Source organism: Peromyscus maniculatus, chromosome 22, assembly GCF_049852395.1.
Source record: "Peromyscus maniculatus bairdii isolate BWxNUB_F1_BW_parent chromosome 22, HU_Pman_BW_mat_3.1, whole genome shotgun sequence".
NCBI classification, from domain to species: domain Eukaryota; kingdom Metazoa; phylum Chordata; class Mammalia; order Rodentia; family Cricetidae; genus Peromyscus; species Peromyscus maniculatus.
This window is the reverse complement of record NC_134873.1, coordinates 19095166-19108708: the sequence shown is the minus strand read 5'-3', so window position 1 is coordinate 19108708 and position 13543 is coordinate 19095166. Positions and strand designations below refer to the sequence as shown.

The window sequence follows — 13543 nt, the reverse complement described above, 5'->3', positions numbered from 1 at the left end:
AGCTAAGGATGACCTTGAACTTCCGATCCTCCATATCCCAGGTGCTGCCATTACACAGGCATGTCTATGCAGGGTTGAGACTCAAACCCAGTGCTGGTGCACGCATGGCAGGCACTCTCCGCACTGAGCCACACCCCCAGACCTCAGTTTTCTTCGTATGTTTTCTGAAACGGTTTGCACACGTTTTCAAACGGCCCTGCATTCATATATTAACTTAAGTAAGTCTTTGGGGACCCAGGCTCCCAGGCCTCGTATACATTAGTGAGAAGGGAAGCACAGGGTTTCACAGGGAATCCAAGTGGTGAAGCTTCTAATTAATAACTGTGATTGGGGTGCGTGCACGCAAGTGTGGGGTGTGTGCATGTGCTTGTGCATGCGTGCGTGCGTGCGTGCGTGCGTGCATGCGTGTGTGTGTGTGTGTGTGTGTGTGTGTGTGTGTGTGTGTGTGTGTTTTCATGGCACTCTTGTCAGGGTCAGAGGACACCTCTTGGGAGCTGGTTGTTTCCATTCCCTGTGGATTCTGCAGGCTTTCACCTACGCCATCTCCCTAGCCTGAGGTAAGCCTTTAAAGGGGCCTTTGTAGGCAATGAAGCCTGTGCTCCTGGCTGTTACTCTTGGTCTCGGTCCTTGGTGGTGGGGAATGAAATGAGCTCCCCTTGGCAGTCATGCCAAGGAGACGGTACCAAGGGTCAAACTAAGGGAGTCAAGAGGCAGGGGGATTGTGGCAAGTTCAAGGACAGCCAGGGCCACAAAGTGAGACTGTCTCAAAACACAATCAGCCAACACACACCCCAAACCAGCTAGGTGTGTGGTGGGAGTTCACGCCTGTCATCCCAGTACCCGAGACATGGTGGAGGCAGGAGAATCGGTAGAGTAAGGGCCACCTCAGATGCTTAGCAGGTTCCCTACCGCCACAACCAAACAAAACCCCCAGCCCCCAAACTAAACCAAAACTAGACCAGGGCAGGGATAGGCTCTCCTCATCCGGGGTCAAAGGCCAATCCAAGATTTGGGGTGTGGATTGGGGGCGCTGAGATGGGGCTGTATTTTAAGTTCTCTATTTGCTAAGAAACCGTATCATTCTAAAAACAAAAACAGGCCCCTGGATGCGATAATATAACTCAATTAAAGAAGAGGTGGGAGGAGGGGGTAGGGAGGAGGAGGAGGATGAAGATGGATGTTCCCAGGGCTGGGGGCGTGGCTCAGGCCAGGGCTGGGGGCGTGGCTCAGGGGCTGAGCACTTGCAGAAGATGTATAGACTAGGTTTAAGTACTCCTGAGTAAGTATGTAAATAAGTAAATAAATTAAATTGCAGTTTCAAAAACCTCAAGCTCCTAGACACTGATTCTGGAGCTTATGAGGACAAGCAGCAAGCATGTTTTTGGAAGTGAGGCCTGCAGTTCATCTGGTTTTTGCTTTTTTTCGAGACAGGGTTTCTCTGTGTAGTTTTTGGTGCCTGTCCGAGATCTCTATAGACCAGGCTGGCCTGGAACTCACAGAGATCCGCCTGGCTCTGTCTCCTGAGTGCTGGGATTAAAGGTGTGCATTCCCCCCCCCCTCCCCTAGCTCATCTGGTTTCTTAATTCTTCACCAGGATTGGTTTTACAACCAGGTCAAGAAGGGACTTGACCATCTCAAGGGGCCAAACTGGGTTTTTAATTTTTTTTTCTTATTTTAATTTTTTTAGTTAAAATGTAACTGTGTGTGTGTGTGTGTGTGTGTGTGTGTGTGTGTGTGTGTGTGTTATATGGGGGAGTGCACACGCCACAGCGTGGGTGTGGAGGTCCCAGGACAACGTCGTAGGGCCGGTCCTCTTGGTCTTCCTTTTCATGGGTTCTGGGGACTGAACGCAGGCTGCCAGCTATGTGCAGGGAGTCCAGGTACCTTTGCTTGCTGAACCACCTCCCTGGCCCTAGGTCTTCAAGCAAGGCTTGATGGGGGTGCGGCTCCAAGGGAGAAGGCAAGCAGGGCTTTGAGAGAGCACAAGTGGAGAATGGGCCTGGGGTGTTCTGTGGAGCAGCAGGAAGAGGAGGTTCTTCTGTCCAAGAGGGGCAAGTGGGGGGCCAGGGGATTGGGAGGAAAGTGACATGGTAAGGTGCTGGAACATCAGATACAATGTTCTAGACCTTGTCTTATAAGAAACGGAGCCCTGGGGCTGCAGAGATGCTTCAACCATTCAGAGCACTGGCTGCTCTTCCAGAGGACCCAGGTCCCAGATTCCCAGAACCCACACAGCAGCTCACGCCCGCTGGGCTCGGTGGGGTGGCACACACCACACACCTTTAATCCCAGGACTCCAGAAGGCCAACCTGGTTTATATAATGAGTTCCAGGTCAGCCAGGGCTACAGAGTGAGGCCCTGTGACAGAAAAGGGGGCCCGGGCGGTGCGTGGCCCACGCCTTTAATCCCAGGCAGAGCCAGGCGGATCTCAGTGAGTTCGAGGCCAGCCTGGTCTACAGAGTGAGTTCCAGGACAGGCACCAAAACTACACAGAGAAACCCTGTCTCAAAAAAACAAAACAACAACAACAAAAAAAAAGGGGGGTGGGGTGGGGGAGAAGGGAGGTCCTCGAGCAGTGGTTCTCAACCTGTGGGTTGTGGCCCCCCTTGGGGATCGACCGACCGTTTCACAGGGATTTCCTACGACCACTGGAAAACACAGATATTTACATTAAGATTCACAACAGTCGCAAAATTACAATTATGAAGTGGCAATGAAAACAGTTTTGGGGGGCTGGAGAGATGGCTGCTTTTCCAAAGGACCCGGGGTTCAATTCCCAGAACCCACATGGCAGCTCACAACTCTGTAACTCAAATCCAGGGGATCTGACACTCTCACACAGACAAACATGTAAGCAAAACACCAACGTAAATATATATATAAAACCATTTTATGGTTGGGGGGGGGGGGCGGTCACCACAGCATGAGGAACTGGATGAAAAGGTCGAAGCGGGAGGAAGGTTGGGAGCCGCTGCCCTCAACAGTCTCAAGAACAGAGACCTGCCAAGCAGTATATTACTGTGACTTACGCCTCTCCTCTACAGTATACTAGATTGGAAGATAAATTGCTTCTTCCCATGTGAAGGGCCAGAGGGAATGGGGGGGGGGCGGGTTGTCTGCAAAGTGAGCTAGCCTGGGCATCCCTGGCTGGTGGGATGGAGGGGGCTAACACAGCAACACGAAAGGACAGATATCTGAGGATGACAAAGCAGGAAAGGCTTGGGGACAAACTGAGGAGGAAGCCACGGGGCTGGGGAGGAGGAGCCATGGGGCTGGGGAGGAGGAGCCATGGGGCTGGGGAGGAGGAGCCACGGGGCTGGGGAGGAGGAGCCACGGGGCTGGGGAGGAGGAGCCATGGGGCTGGGGAGGAGGAGCCACGGGGCTGGGGAGGAGGAGCCACGGGGCTGGGAAGGAGGAGCCATGGGGCTGGGGAGGAGGAGCCACGGGGCTGGGGAGGAGGAGCCACGGGGCTGGGGAGGAGGAGCCACGGGGCTGGGGAGGAGGAGCACTTGGGGTACTTGAACGTCCCTGCGCAGTGAGCGCTGCAGAGCCAAACCTTCCTGAAGGAAGTCCCCGGCCTCCTCTCCTCTCCCTCCCCGCCCTCCACAGGCTTACCAGGAGACAAACTGGGTCTCTAACGCTCCGAGGGAATCTAGCCCCAGGCACTGCAGATCCCAGAGAAGCCGGCAGAGCTCCTGCTGAGAAGGAGATAGAGACCCCAGGAGAGAAGAGGAAGCCCGGCCCACACCTGCCGCACAAGAGCGAGAAACCTAGCCTGAGGCTGCCGGCTGCCCCCGCAGTAACAACCGGAAGCAGCATGCCCAGGCGGTCTCCTAGAAAAAAAAAAGCATTTTCTGAGCTGATTTTCTCTATTTCCTCCAATGTGTGTGTGTGTGTGTGTATACATATATATATATGTATATATATATATATATATATATATATATATATATATGTATGAGTGTATCACCTGCTTGTTTGTCTGTGTTCCACATTCATGCCTGGTGCCCTTGGAGGTCAGAAAGAGACCATCAGTTTTCCTGGAACTGGAGTTATATATGGTTGTGAGCCATCAGATAGTTAGTTACTGGGAGTCAAACCCCAGATCCTCTGTAAGAGCAACAAGTACTCCAAACTGCTAAACCAACTCTCTAGCCCCTTACCAAAAAAAAAAAAAAACAAAAACAAAAAAAAAAAAAATTGTTTTTAACCTAATTTTCTAGACAGGGTCACACTGGCTAGCTTCGAACTCACTATTTAGCTGAGGATGACCTTGAACTTCCAATCCTCCTGCTTCCACACTCAAGTGCTAAGAATACAGACGTGTGGTGCCATACTCAGTATTATATGGTATTCAAACCCAGGGATTCGTGCATGCAAGGCAAGTCCTCTACCAACCAAGCCACATTCCCGGAGCACACCCCAGACTCCTCAGACCGTGCCAGCTCTCCAAAGGTCCCTCCTCCGCGTCCAGGTGGCTGACATGTCACCCAGGACACAGCTGGACCATATCCACATGATGCTCTTTGCATGACGTCTACTGCCTCCCATGGGGGCGGCTCGGAGGTCAGGGTTGGACCCCACCCCAAAGGCCTGCACTCCGGTCTGTGGCCACTGGCCACTGAAATTACGCAAGTTTATAATCTGGCCAGCACTGTTCATCTGGGCTCCCCTGTGCTGTTTGCAAGCACCCCAGAAGTCATTCGCGGGTGTTCACGGGGCTAAATAACTGCCCCGTCCCACAACTGCCCCGTCACACAGCGCGGGAGCATCAAACACGGGAATTTTCTCCCGTCAAACCCTGGTGCGCTTGCTCAGCACCAGCCGGTAGAGACCGAATCCACCCTGTCACAGCACTCTAGAAGGAAGCTGTGGTTGTCAGTGACTTGTTCAAGCTCAGAAAGGTGGTGAATGGTGAAGCTGGTATTTGAACCCACGTCTGCTGGACTCCAAAGACAGGTTTTTTTCTTCCTGCCCCGAAGTGGGAATCCAGGCCAGGGCTGAACGGCTCCCTCCCAGCCCCAATTCCGCAGGTTGTTTCCTTATATTTACCCTCTGACCCCAGACTCTCACCCTCTCTCAGGGCTCTGCCTTCCTTTTGATTTCAGGCCGACAAATTGGAGTCAAAGGGTCACTGACTCTTTATTTGTTACAGGTGGTGACTCTGGGTCCTTAGCAACCGGAGTGGAGAAATTTGCTCGGCAGATTACAGGCTGAGGCGCCTCAGGGGGCAGGGATCTGCTGCAGGCAAACGGGGCCAGCTCCCCCTTCACACACCTTCACCCCTCAAGGTGCTCTTAGGTGAACGTGGGGCAGGAGCCCCGCCCCCCCGGGGGGGGGGAATCTGCCAGTGCAGCCCGCTCCAAAGCGGAAATTCTTCTGAACTCTCATTTCATCCCTCCATTGTCAAGTGCATTTTTCATTACAGGCCATAAAATATCCATGTGTGCTTTATTATTAAAACGCCCTCCGTGACTTACCAGCTAGTTAGTAAGTTTCCGCTCTTCCCTCCACAGCAAGCCAATCGGACGCGGGTTAGCGCCCACCAGGTTCCCAGGCCTCTCTGGACCCACCTCCCTACCCCGGGCTGTGCAAAAGCTGCTGCTCCCTGCCCAGCTGCCATGCACGCCTGAGTTACCAATGCAGGGCTCCTGCTCCAAGTGCACCGCTCTCTTCTGGAAGGGCTAAGAGAAAGGAACCAGCTGGCCCTCTGCTGGGAAATAATTAGGCGGGAGGAAGGCAGGCAGGCTCTTCCAGCCCACAGCCTCGCCACACCCCCAGCTCTCTCCATCTTGAGCAGACCCAGAGCTCCCCAAGACCTCCTCAGCATGGCTCCCTGGAGAAGGAGCTTGGGGGCCAGCTGCCCCGCCTGCCTCCATCTTGCAGGCGGTCCGCAGGACCTGCACCTCCCTTGCAGAAGCTCGGCATGTCTTCCTTTCTCTGGAATCAGGCTCTGGCCTCAGGTCCTTTCCTGAAAGTTTTCCCTCCTGGGAGCAGAGGGCCCATGGCTAGTGTAAGACTCTGTGGCAGCGGCCCGCATGGCCAGACTCAGAGGCTCTCAGTCCAGCTGGAGAGTCTGGCCGGCTCTCTTAGTGCCCTTCCGGAGGGAAGCCAGGGGTCAGAGCCGGGTGGAAATCTCGGCTCCCACAGCCACCAGCCAAGTTCCCTGGCCTCTAGTTCAAAACTGGAGCGAACAGGGAAAGGGAACTCAAAGACGGGAGGATCTAGCAAAGTCTCGCAGCTGGCCTTAATCTCCCCAAGGCCTTAGTCACACATCACTGCTGTCCACGGTATGGGCACAGGCACGGGTCCTGTGCGAGAGGACACTCACCGGTGGGTGCTTGCGCTTCCGGCCAGGCCTCCCCACCTTCCGGGCCGTGGTGCTGGGCTCCTGGCGCTCCTCCTTGCCACGATTCTCCTCCTGTTCCTCTCCTTCCTGTGGGCACAGACACACCCTGTAAGCCAGGGCTGACCCAAGAGGCACTCACTGTGTTCCAGGCTAGTGGGACTGGCATTGGCCTCCTCCTGCCTTACTTCCACAAGTCACACGTCCAGGGCCGTGCCATGCCGTCCCCACCCTTCCTGTATGGTAAAGCTGAGCCCCATCTGAATACATCCGGAGGGCTGGGGTGCAGCTTCAGTGACAGCATTTGCCTGGCAGGCACAAGACCCTAGGCTCAGTCCCCAGCATTGACCAAATAAAAAAAGTTGGTCACCTAAGTCCTAGAGGGCCTTCAGGGACCCCACTCCCCCAGCAGGGACCCCAATTCCCCAGCAGGGACCCCACTCCCACAGCAGGGACATTACACCCTCTGATGACTACATTGAGTGTGCGTTTTATTTATTTTTAGATAGGTCTCACTCTATAACCCTAGATGACCTTGAACTTGCTATGTAGAATAGGCCTCAAAAGAAACCATCTATTTCTGCCTCCTGAGTGCCAGGATTAAAGGTGCTTGCCCCACACTAAGCTTCTTTTTGGTTTTTTTCTTTTCTTTAACAGGGTTTCTCTGTGTAGCCCTGGCTGGCCTGAACTTACTCTGTAGACCAGGTGGACCCTCAAAACGCAGAGATCATCCTCCCTGTGCTTCCCAAGTGCTGGGATTAAAAGCGTGTGCCATTACCACCTGGCTTCTCTTTTGATTTTTAAGACAAGATCTCATTTAGCTCAGAGTAGGCTCAAACTCCTGATGTGGCCAAGGATGACCTTGAACTACTACCTCCATCTCTGGGTGCTGGGCATGAGCCACCATACTTGGCTTTAACCATACTCTTTTTCTTTCTGTGTGTATGGGTGCATGTGTACATGTATGTGCACACATGTGGAGATCTTGAGTGTTTTCTTCAATTGCTCTCCACCTTTTAAGAAATAATTTAAGAGTTATTACATATAGGGCCAGGTGGTGGTGGTACATGCCTTTAATCCCAGCACTTGGGAGGCAGAGGCAGGTGGATCTCTGTGAGTTCGAGGCCAGCCTGGTCTACAGAGGGAGATCCAGGGAAGGAGCAAAGCTACACAGAGAAACCCTGTCTTGAAAAACAAACAACAGAAAAGTTACTACACATATCATTTGTGGATATGTGCATGCACACACATGTACCACAGCACACACGAAAAGGTCAGAGACCTTTCAGTCAATTCTCTCTACCTTGTGGGTCTTGGGAGTTGAACTCAGGTGGTCAGGCTTTGGGCCAAGTGACTTTATCGACTGAACTCTGCGTATCGCCAACCCTGAACCTTATCTTCCCAGACAGGGTCTTCTCACTGAACTCAATGGCTTAGCTAAAGTGGCTGGCAAGTCCCAGGGTCTTCCTGACTCTGTCACCCCAGCACTGGTGTTCCAGAGATGCACCCCCTTACCCAGCAGTTACGTGGGTGCTGGGGAATCTGACCTTGGGTGTTCATGCTTGCATAGCAAGAACGTTACCCACTGTGCTGTCTCTCCAGCCCCCATATTTTCCTAACTACAAGACCGTAACACAAGGCTTTGGTAACAGATCTATTTCTGAGTCTCTTTGGTTTGGGACCCAGGGTTTCCCATGTGCTGTAGACATGCTCCACCACGGAGCCATCATCCCAGACCACACTAAGTTTTATTTATACAAAGAAAAAAAAATCTATACAGAAACAAACATTCAAGGAATAAGTTAATGAATCTTTATCGACAACAAAATAACATGAAGAGAAATGGTCAATTAGTGATGTTGTTTAAAATGCATGCCATATTTGAAATGCAGGCCTCTGTGCAGAATGCAGAATTTCATTCAGGCTGCAAACACCTCTACCTTGGAGCCTGGTCCATGTGGCCCTGGCTCGGATGTGCCATGGCTCCATAGAAGTGTCTTGGGGACCATGGCACCCCTAGATCCTTCTCACTCCCAGAGTTCTGTTTGCTTTGTTCCTGTTCATCAAAACCCGCTCAGGGCTGAGACCTCTGGGCTTTACTCCTGGGGCAGAGTTGCATGCCTAGAAAGTCCTGCCTCACTGCTCCAGCCTGGCCACAAACCACCCACAAGTCTCTTTTGACTCAGCAGACTCCAGCATGACTAACCAGTGGCAGAAACCATGTTGGGGAAGGGGAAAGTGCCCTGGACCCAGCTGAAGGGTGGCAGGCTGCCCCCCAAGCCCCACCTGATATTGGGAGCTGAAATTGGCTTCGCAGATCTCACTGGAGGAGCCAAGCTGCAGAGACACCGGTACCATGGACAGAGAAGGCGAGGGTGCTCAGGTTTCCTGGAGATTTGAGATGGCCCCCACATCCCACTCAGCTTTCATTTTCTGTGATTTCAAAATAGTCTGTGGTTCACCACATTAATTTTCAGGTACTGGTAGGGCATGCAGTGAAGACCTACTGTGACCAATCACAGACATCTGACAGCCAGTAAGAGCATCCTTGACCTTTTTGTCCGTCTGCCCATCCATCCATCTACTCAAGGTGTGTCTGGAAAGCAGACAATCACAGCTCCAGTTCTAAGAGGCCTCTGAAGAGACAGTGAGTGGAGGTGACACCCATGGGTGGGGACAGTCCAGCTTGCAAAGGAGACAGAATAGACAGAGGTACAGACGAGGTCTCAGGTGCATTGCAGGAACAAGGAAGGACGGTTGCTAGGCAAGAGAGCAGATGCAGTGAGGTCAAGGAGACTTGGCTAGGGGTCATCAGAGCTGGCTTCGGAGGGTACTGCCACTGGGCAACACACAATGGCCTGAGGACAAGGAGTTGGAGAAGGGCTGGAGAGGATCATGTAAGCCATAAAGGTTCTCTGGGGGAGCCATCGAGCAGAGGAGGCTCCGGTGTGGGGGCTCCTTTTAGGGGAGGCTGACGAAGAAGAGGTGATAGAAGGCTCCGGGGAGACAGGCATCAGAAAGGGGACTGGGTGGGGGAACCTCAAAGGACCTGCCATGGGTAGCCCAAGGACACATGCCCAAGGGAGTCAGGCTGTTGGCTCAGAGCTGTCTCCCAAGGTTCTAAGGATACCCCTGCAAGAAAGGACTACCGGGGACACACAGACCAAATCTGACCCACACAGCTCAGAGTGTGAAGGTCGTTATAGGATAGCAACTTTGGGAGTGAGGTATTGCTGTTGGCTTGATTCTACCATATTCATAAAACTATGAAGAGGTCGTAGAGATGGCACAGGACCTGTAGTTGACAAAAGCACATCCAGAGCTCCTGTTTCTCATCATGGAATCCACCTCTCTGAGCCTCAGGTTCCTTCATTCACGAGATGAGGTAAGAATATGGCCATTCCGCCTGCCTCTTGGGTTTCTTTGCAGGGAGGAGGCGGGCAGTTGAGACAGGGCTTCTCTGTGTAACAGCTCTGGCTGTCCTGGAACTCACTCTGTAGACCAGGCTGGCCTCGAACTCCCAGAGATCTGCCTGCCTCTGGGAGTGCTGGGATTAAAGGTGTGTACCACCACCACCCGGACGGAGCCTTTCAGGTTTCTAAAGTAAACAAATGGCAGGTCTGTTGTCTGGTTTGTTTGCTGTTTCTACCTCAGAGCCTAGGGTGGATCCTGTAAGAACTACACTACCTGGGATTTGAACTATTTCTTTAGCAAACTATACTGATTAGTTACTTGTTTGGGGTTTGACCTTCTAGATTTCATTTGGAAAAATCAAAGGGTGAAAGCCAATCTGGTCTTTAATCAGGAAGAAAAGATGGCCACCACATATCAACGACAGAAAAACAAAGCCTCTTGTGCTAGATTGGTAGAAGTCTTGCCTAGCATGCTTGAATTTGCGCTAGAACCCCAGCAGTACAAACCAGGCATGGCAGCCCATAATCCCGGCACTCGGAGGGCAGAAACGTAAGATCTTAAGTTGAAGGTTATTCATGACTAAATGGAGGGTTCAAAACCACCGGAGGCCTTGACCAAAACAGAAAAGGATGACCCAAACCAAAGACACTGGGCCTTTCAGTACAGACAAGCCCCCCGTTCTCATGAATCCCATGGGAGAGCGTCTCTGACCGTAAAACACTATGCCATATGGTTGTGGTCCCTTGCTTTACCCCCATGCAAGCTGTCCAGGCATGCTACACACACTCAACACACTTCTGTCCCTGCTAGATTCAATTCAAGGTAACCCAGCCCAGGAAGAAGGGGCCACCTCTCCACAACATGGAGAGTATCAGGCAGGCAGCTATGTGCCAGGCTCAAACCCATGCCCAGCCTGAAGCAAGGTATGTGCAGACCTCCCGGTCTTCAGGTAGGTTTGGCTCCCACCTTCCCATGTGGCTCAGAAGGACAGCTTTGTGGAAAGCAAGTTGTCAACATACCATTCTAAAATGGAGGGCATGCATTCCGCTCTGGGCCCGCCCGTGGTTCATGCTGCCGGGCAGGGGGCTGATACACTGAGTCGGGGGAACAGATGGTCCGGGCCATGCCCTCAGTGACTCCAGGGAAGTGTATCAAGTGGCTTATGCTTGCATCTGTCAGGGGCCTGTTTTACGCTGGGTCTGTGCTGATGGGTTATGCAAAGGAATGTGGGGTTATTGCTTCTCAAGTCCTGCAAGCAGCACTGAATGAAGGGGCATCTGAAATGCAAGGATCTGAGCTGCAGTAACCTGAGCACGTGGAAACAGCAACACATTTAATGGGAACAGATTAGAGTCCAGGCGGGCCTCCTCATCTGTCAAGTTAGGAGACTCAGTCAGTCACTTCAAGAGCTGTGGGGCAGATCCTGGGAGGCTACCTAGCAGGGAGGACCCTAGGATGACTGTGGCTTATAATAAGTTTTGGTTTTGCCCAATCACTGGGCAAGCTTTAGTGAAACATTTCACTATTAGGATAAGAATTTGTACTGTATCAAGCTGATGAAAGGATACGCTGGCTGTACTTTCAGGAGGGGAGGCTAAAATCTTTTTAGATTATAGAAAAATGTCTGCCATAAATCAAACAGTGAAGGGAAAGATGAATAGGAATCTCACTTACACAACTTAAGTAAAACATAGCTCTCTGAACAGATGAAGTTAGGTTTCTTCTGTATCCCAGAATCTAATCAATATTTATATGTATAATGCAGCTATTATTTGGCTTAAAAGGGCTTATTGGGAAATGTTATCATTTTTACTACTTTCTACAGAGAAAATACTTTCCAGTTTCAAATAATTCTGGACTTTGGAATTATAACCTGTTTTTATGTTTTACAAAAAAAGATCTGGGGGGGGGGCAGACATTATAGACAGGGAGGTAGAAAGAGCAGGGCTGGGGTGAGCGCGGACTTCTGCTGTGCTCTATATTTACTAGTCACTTCAGATTCACTATATCTTCTCTGCAGCTTGCTTCCCTCATCCATAACACGGGGCTCATGCTTACTTCACAGTGACAGCATGAGAAATAAGTAAGGGGACAGATGAACATGTGACAGTCACCGGGGGAACTGCTCACTTCCTCCTGCCTCCATACAGTCTGACTAGAATGTTTCACACTGGCCAGCATCCCCAGCACCCCGCCCCCACCCCTCCTGGCCTCCAGCAAATCCCAGCTCTCTCCCTTCCATGTGCAGCCATCACTCACCAGCAGACAGATCCCAACATCTGGCCGCTGCCGTTGCTATGGTGAGCTATGCGGATGCTGGGGCTCCCCGACTTCTCCAAATCGCCCGGTGGATTATGTCCTTCTACAGAGCTTCAACCTTCTCTGAGGGGAAGCCCGGGGGCCTGCAGGATCCAACCCAGCTCCTGGTTCATGCAAAGGTTCCCTGGCCTCTTGCTGGAACGCCTGTGCCTCCTTTGCGTCCGAGGGCCCCGACATAGGCATGCAGCAGGTGCAAGAGCAGCTGCTTCCCAGGCATCTAGGCACAACCATTCCCCTGCCTAGCCCACCTCTCCTGAAGGCTTCCCAGCCTCGGGTCCTGGGCTTGCTTCCCGGGTCCTCCTTTTCTTGTCTTCTGCCTAACTGAATGGGTAGATCCTGATAGACACCCTCCCCTGTGATGCCTACCACCCAGGAGTCCAGCCTTGGGCATCATGCTGACTAGGCTATGAGCTTCCTGAAGGAAGCAACCAGGGCTGTTGTTTATTTTTGTTTTTGGAGGCAAAGGCTCACTGTGAATTTCAGGCTGGTCTCAAACTTGCAATCCTCCTGCCTCAGCCTCCCAGTGCTAGGATTACAGACATGTACTACTGTGCTTGGCCAATAGGGACTTCTTGGGAGGTGGAGGCAGGAGGATCAGAAGTTCTAGGCTAGCTTAGAGTACTTGAGAGCCTTCAAAACCCCAAAACAAAAAAGAATAAAAGCCTGGACTGATGTACCCGACACAAGACAGACACTGGAAAACCCTTAAATGAATGACTATCACCCAGTGGACACTCAGTAAAGAATAGAGGCCACATACACAAATGAGACACACTTACAGACCTGTGCAAATACACAGTGCACAGGACTCCAGAGTCACACAGATCATTATGTCTCCACAGTTACAAACAGGAGTATGATGGTTTTAGCCCAGCCTGGTCTAAAACTCATTATGTAGCCTGGGCTGGCTCCAACTATAATAATCCTCCTGCCTTGCCCTCTTGTGTGCTGATAATGGACATGAGCCACCACACCTGTGTTCTTTTTCTTCTGTTATTGTTTGTTGAGGGAGGCCCTCACTGTGTGACTCAGGCTGTCCATGAGTTCATGGTGGTCCCGCCTTCGTCTCCCAAGTGTCAGGATTACAGGCATGCACCACAACCCCCACCTAAAATATATCTTCTACACCATTGCCACTTTCCATTTCTGGAAGTCTTTGCAGCTCTGTGGGCACCTTCAGCTAGGGGGGCCTGCTAGATTAAGTGGTCCCCATCAGCCTCTCTCTAAACTTCGGAGGCTATGAGTTGACCTACATTTTAGCACAGCTCACTGGATGGATTATTTTAAGCCACACACAACGTTGCCTTCTGACAAGCTTGGCTATGGCAACAATAACCGCTCGCATTTGAACAGCACAGCAGAATCAAGAAAGCATTTCCATATACTCCTTTTGGTGGTTGGGTTTTGAAATAGGCTCTTAAGAACTCGAGGCTGGCCTTGAACCTCTGATCCCCTTTCCTCTAC

General features: G+C 51.8%; 1 protein-coding gene across 5 annotated transcripts in view; it reads right to left on the bottom strand.

Annotated features, from left to right (window-relative positions):
- Nucleotides 1-13543, bottom strand: part of Dnmt3a (DNA methyltransferase 3 alpha) — a 110310-nt gene that overhangs the window by 60042 nt on the left and 36725 nt on the right. For all 5 annotated transcript variants that reach the window (XM_015999964.3, XM_076558822.1, XM_076558824.1 and 2 more), the window contains exon 3: nucleotides 6332-6436. In XM_015999964.3, coding sequence (XP_015855450.3) covers nucleotides 6332-6436 — 105 coding nt within the window. The remainder of the gene's footprint in view (nucleotides 1-6331; nucleotides 6437-13543) is intronic.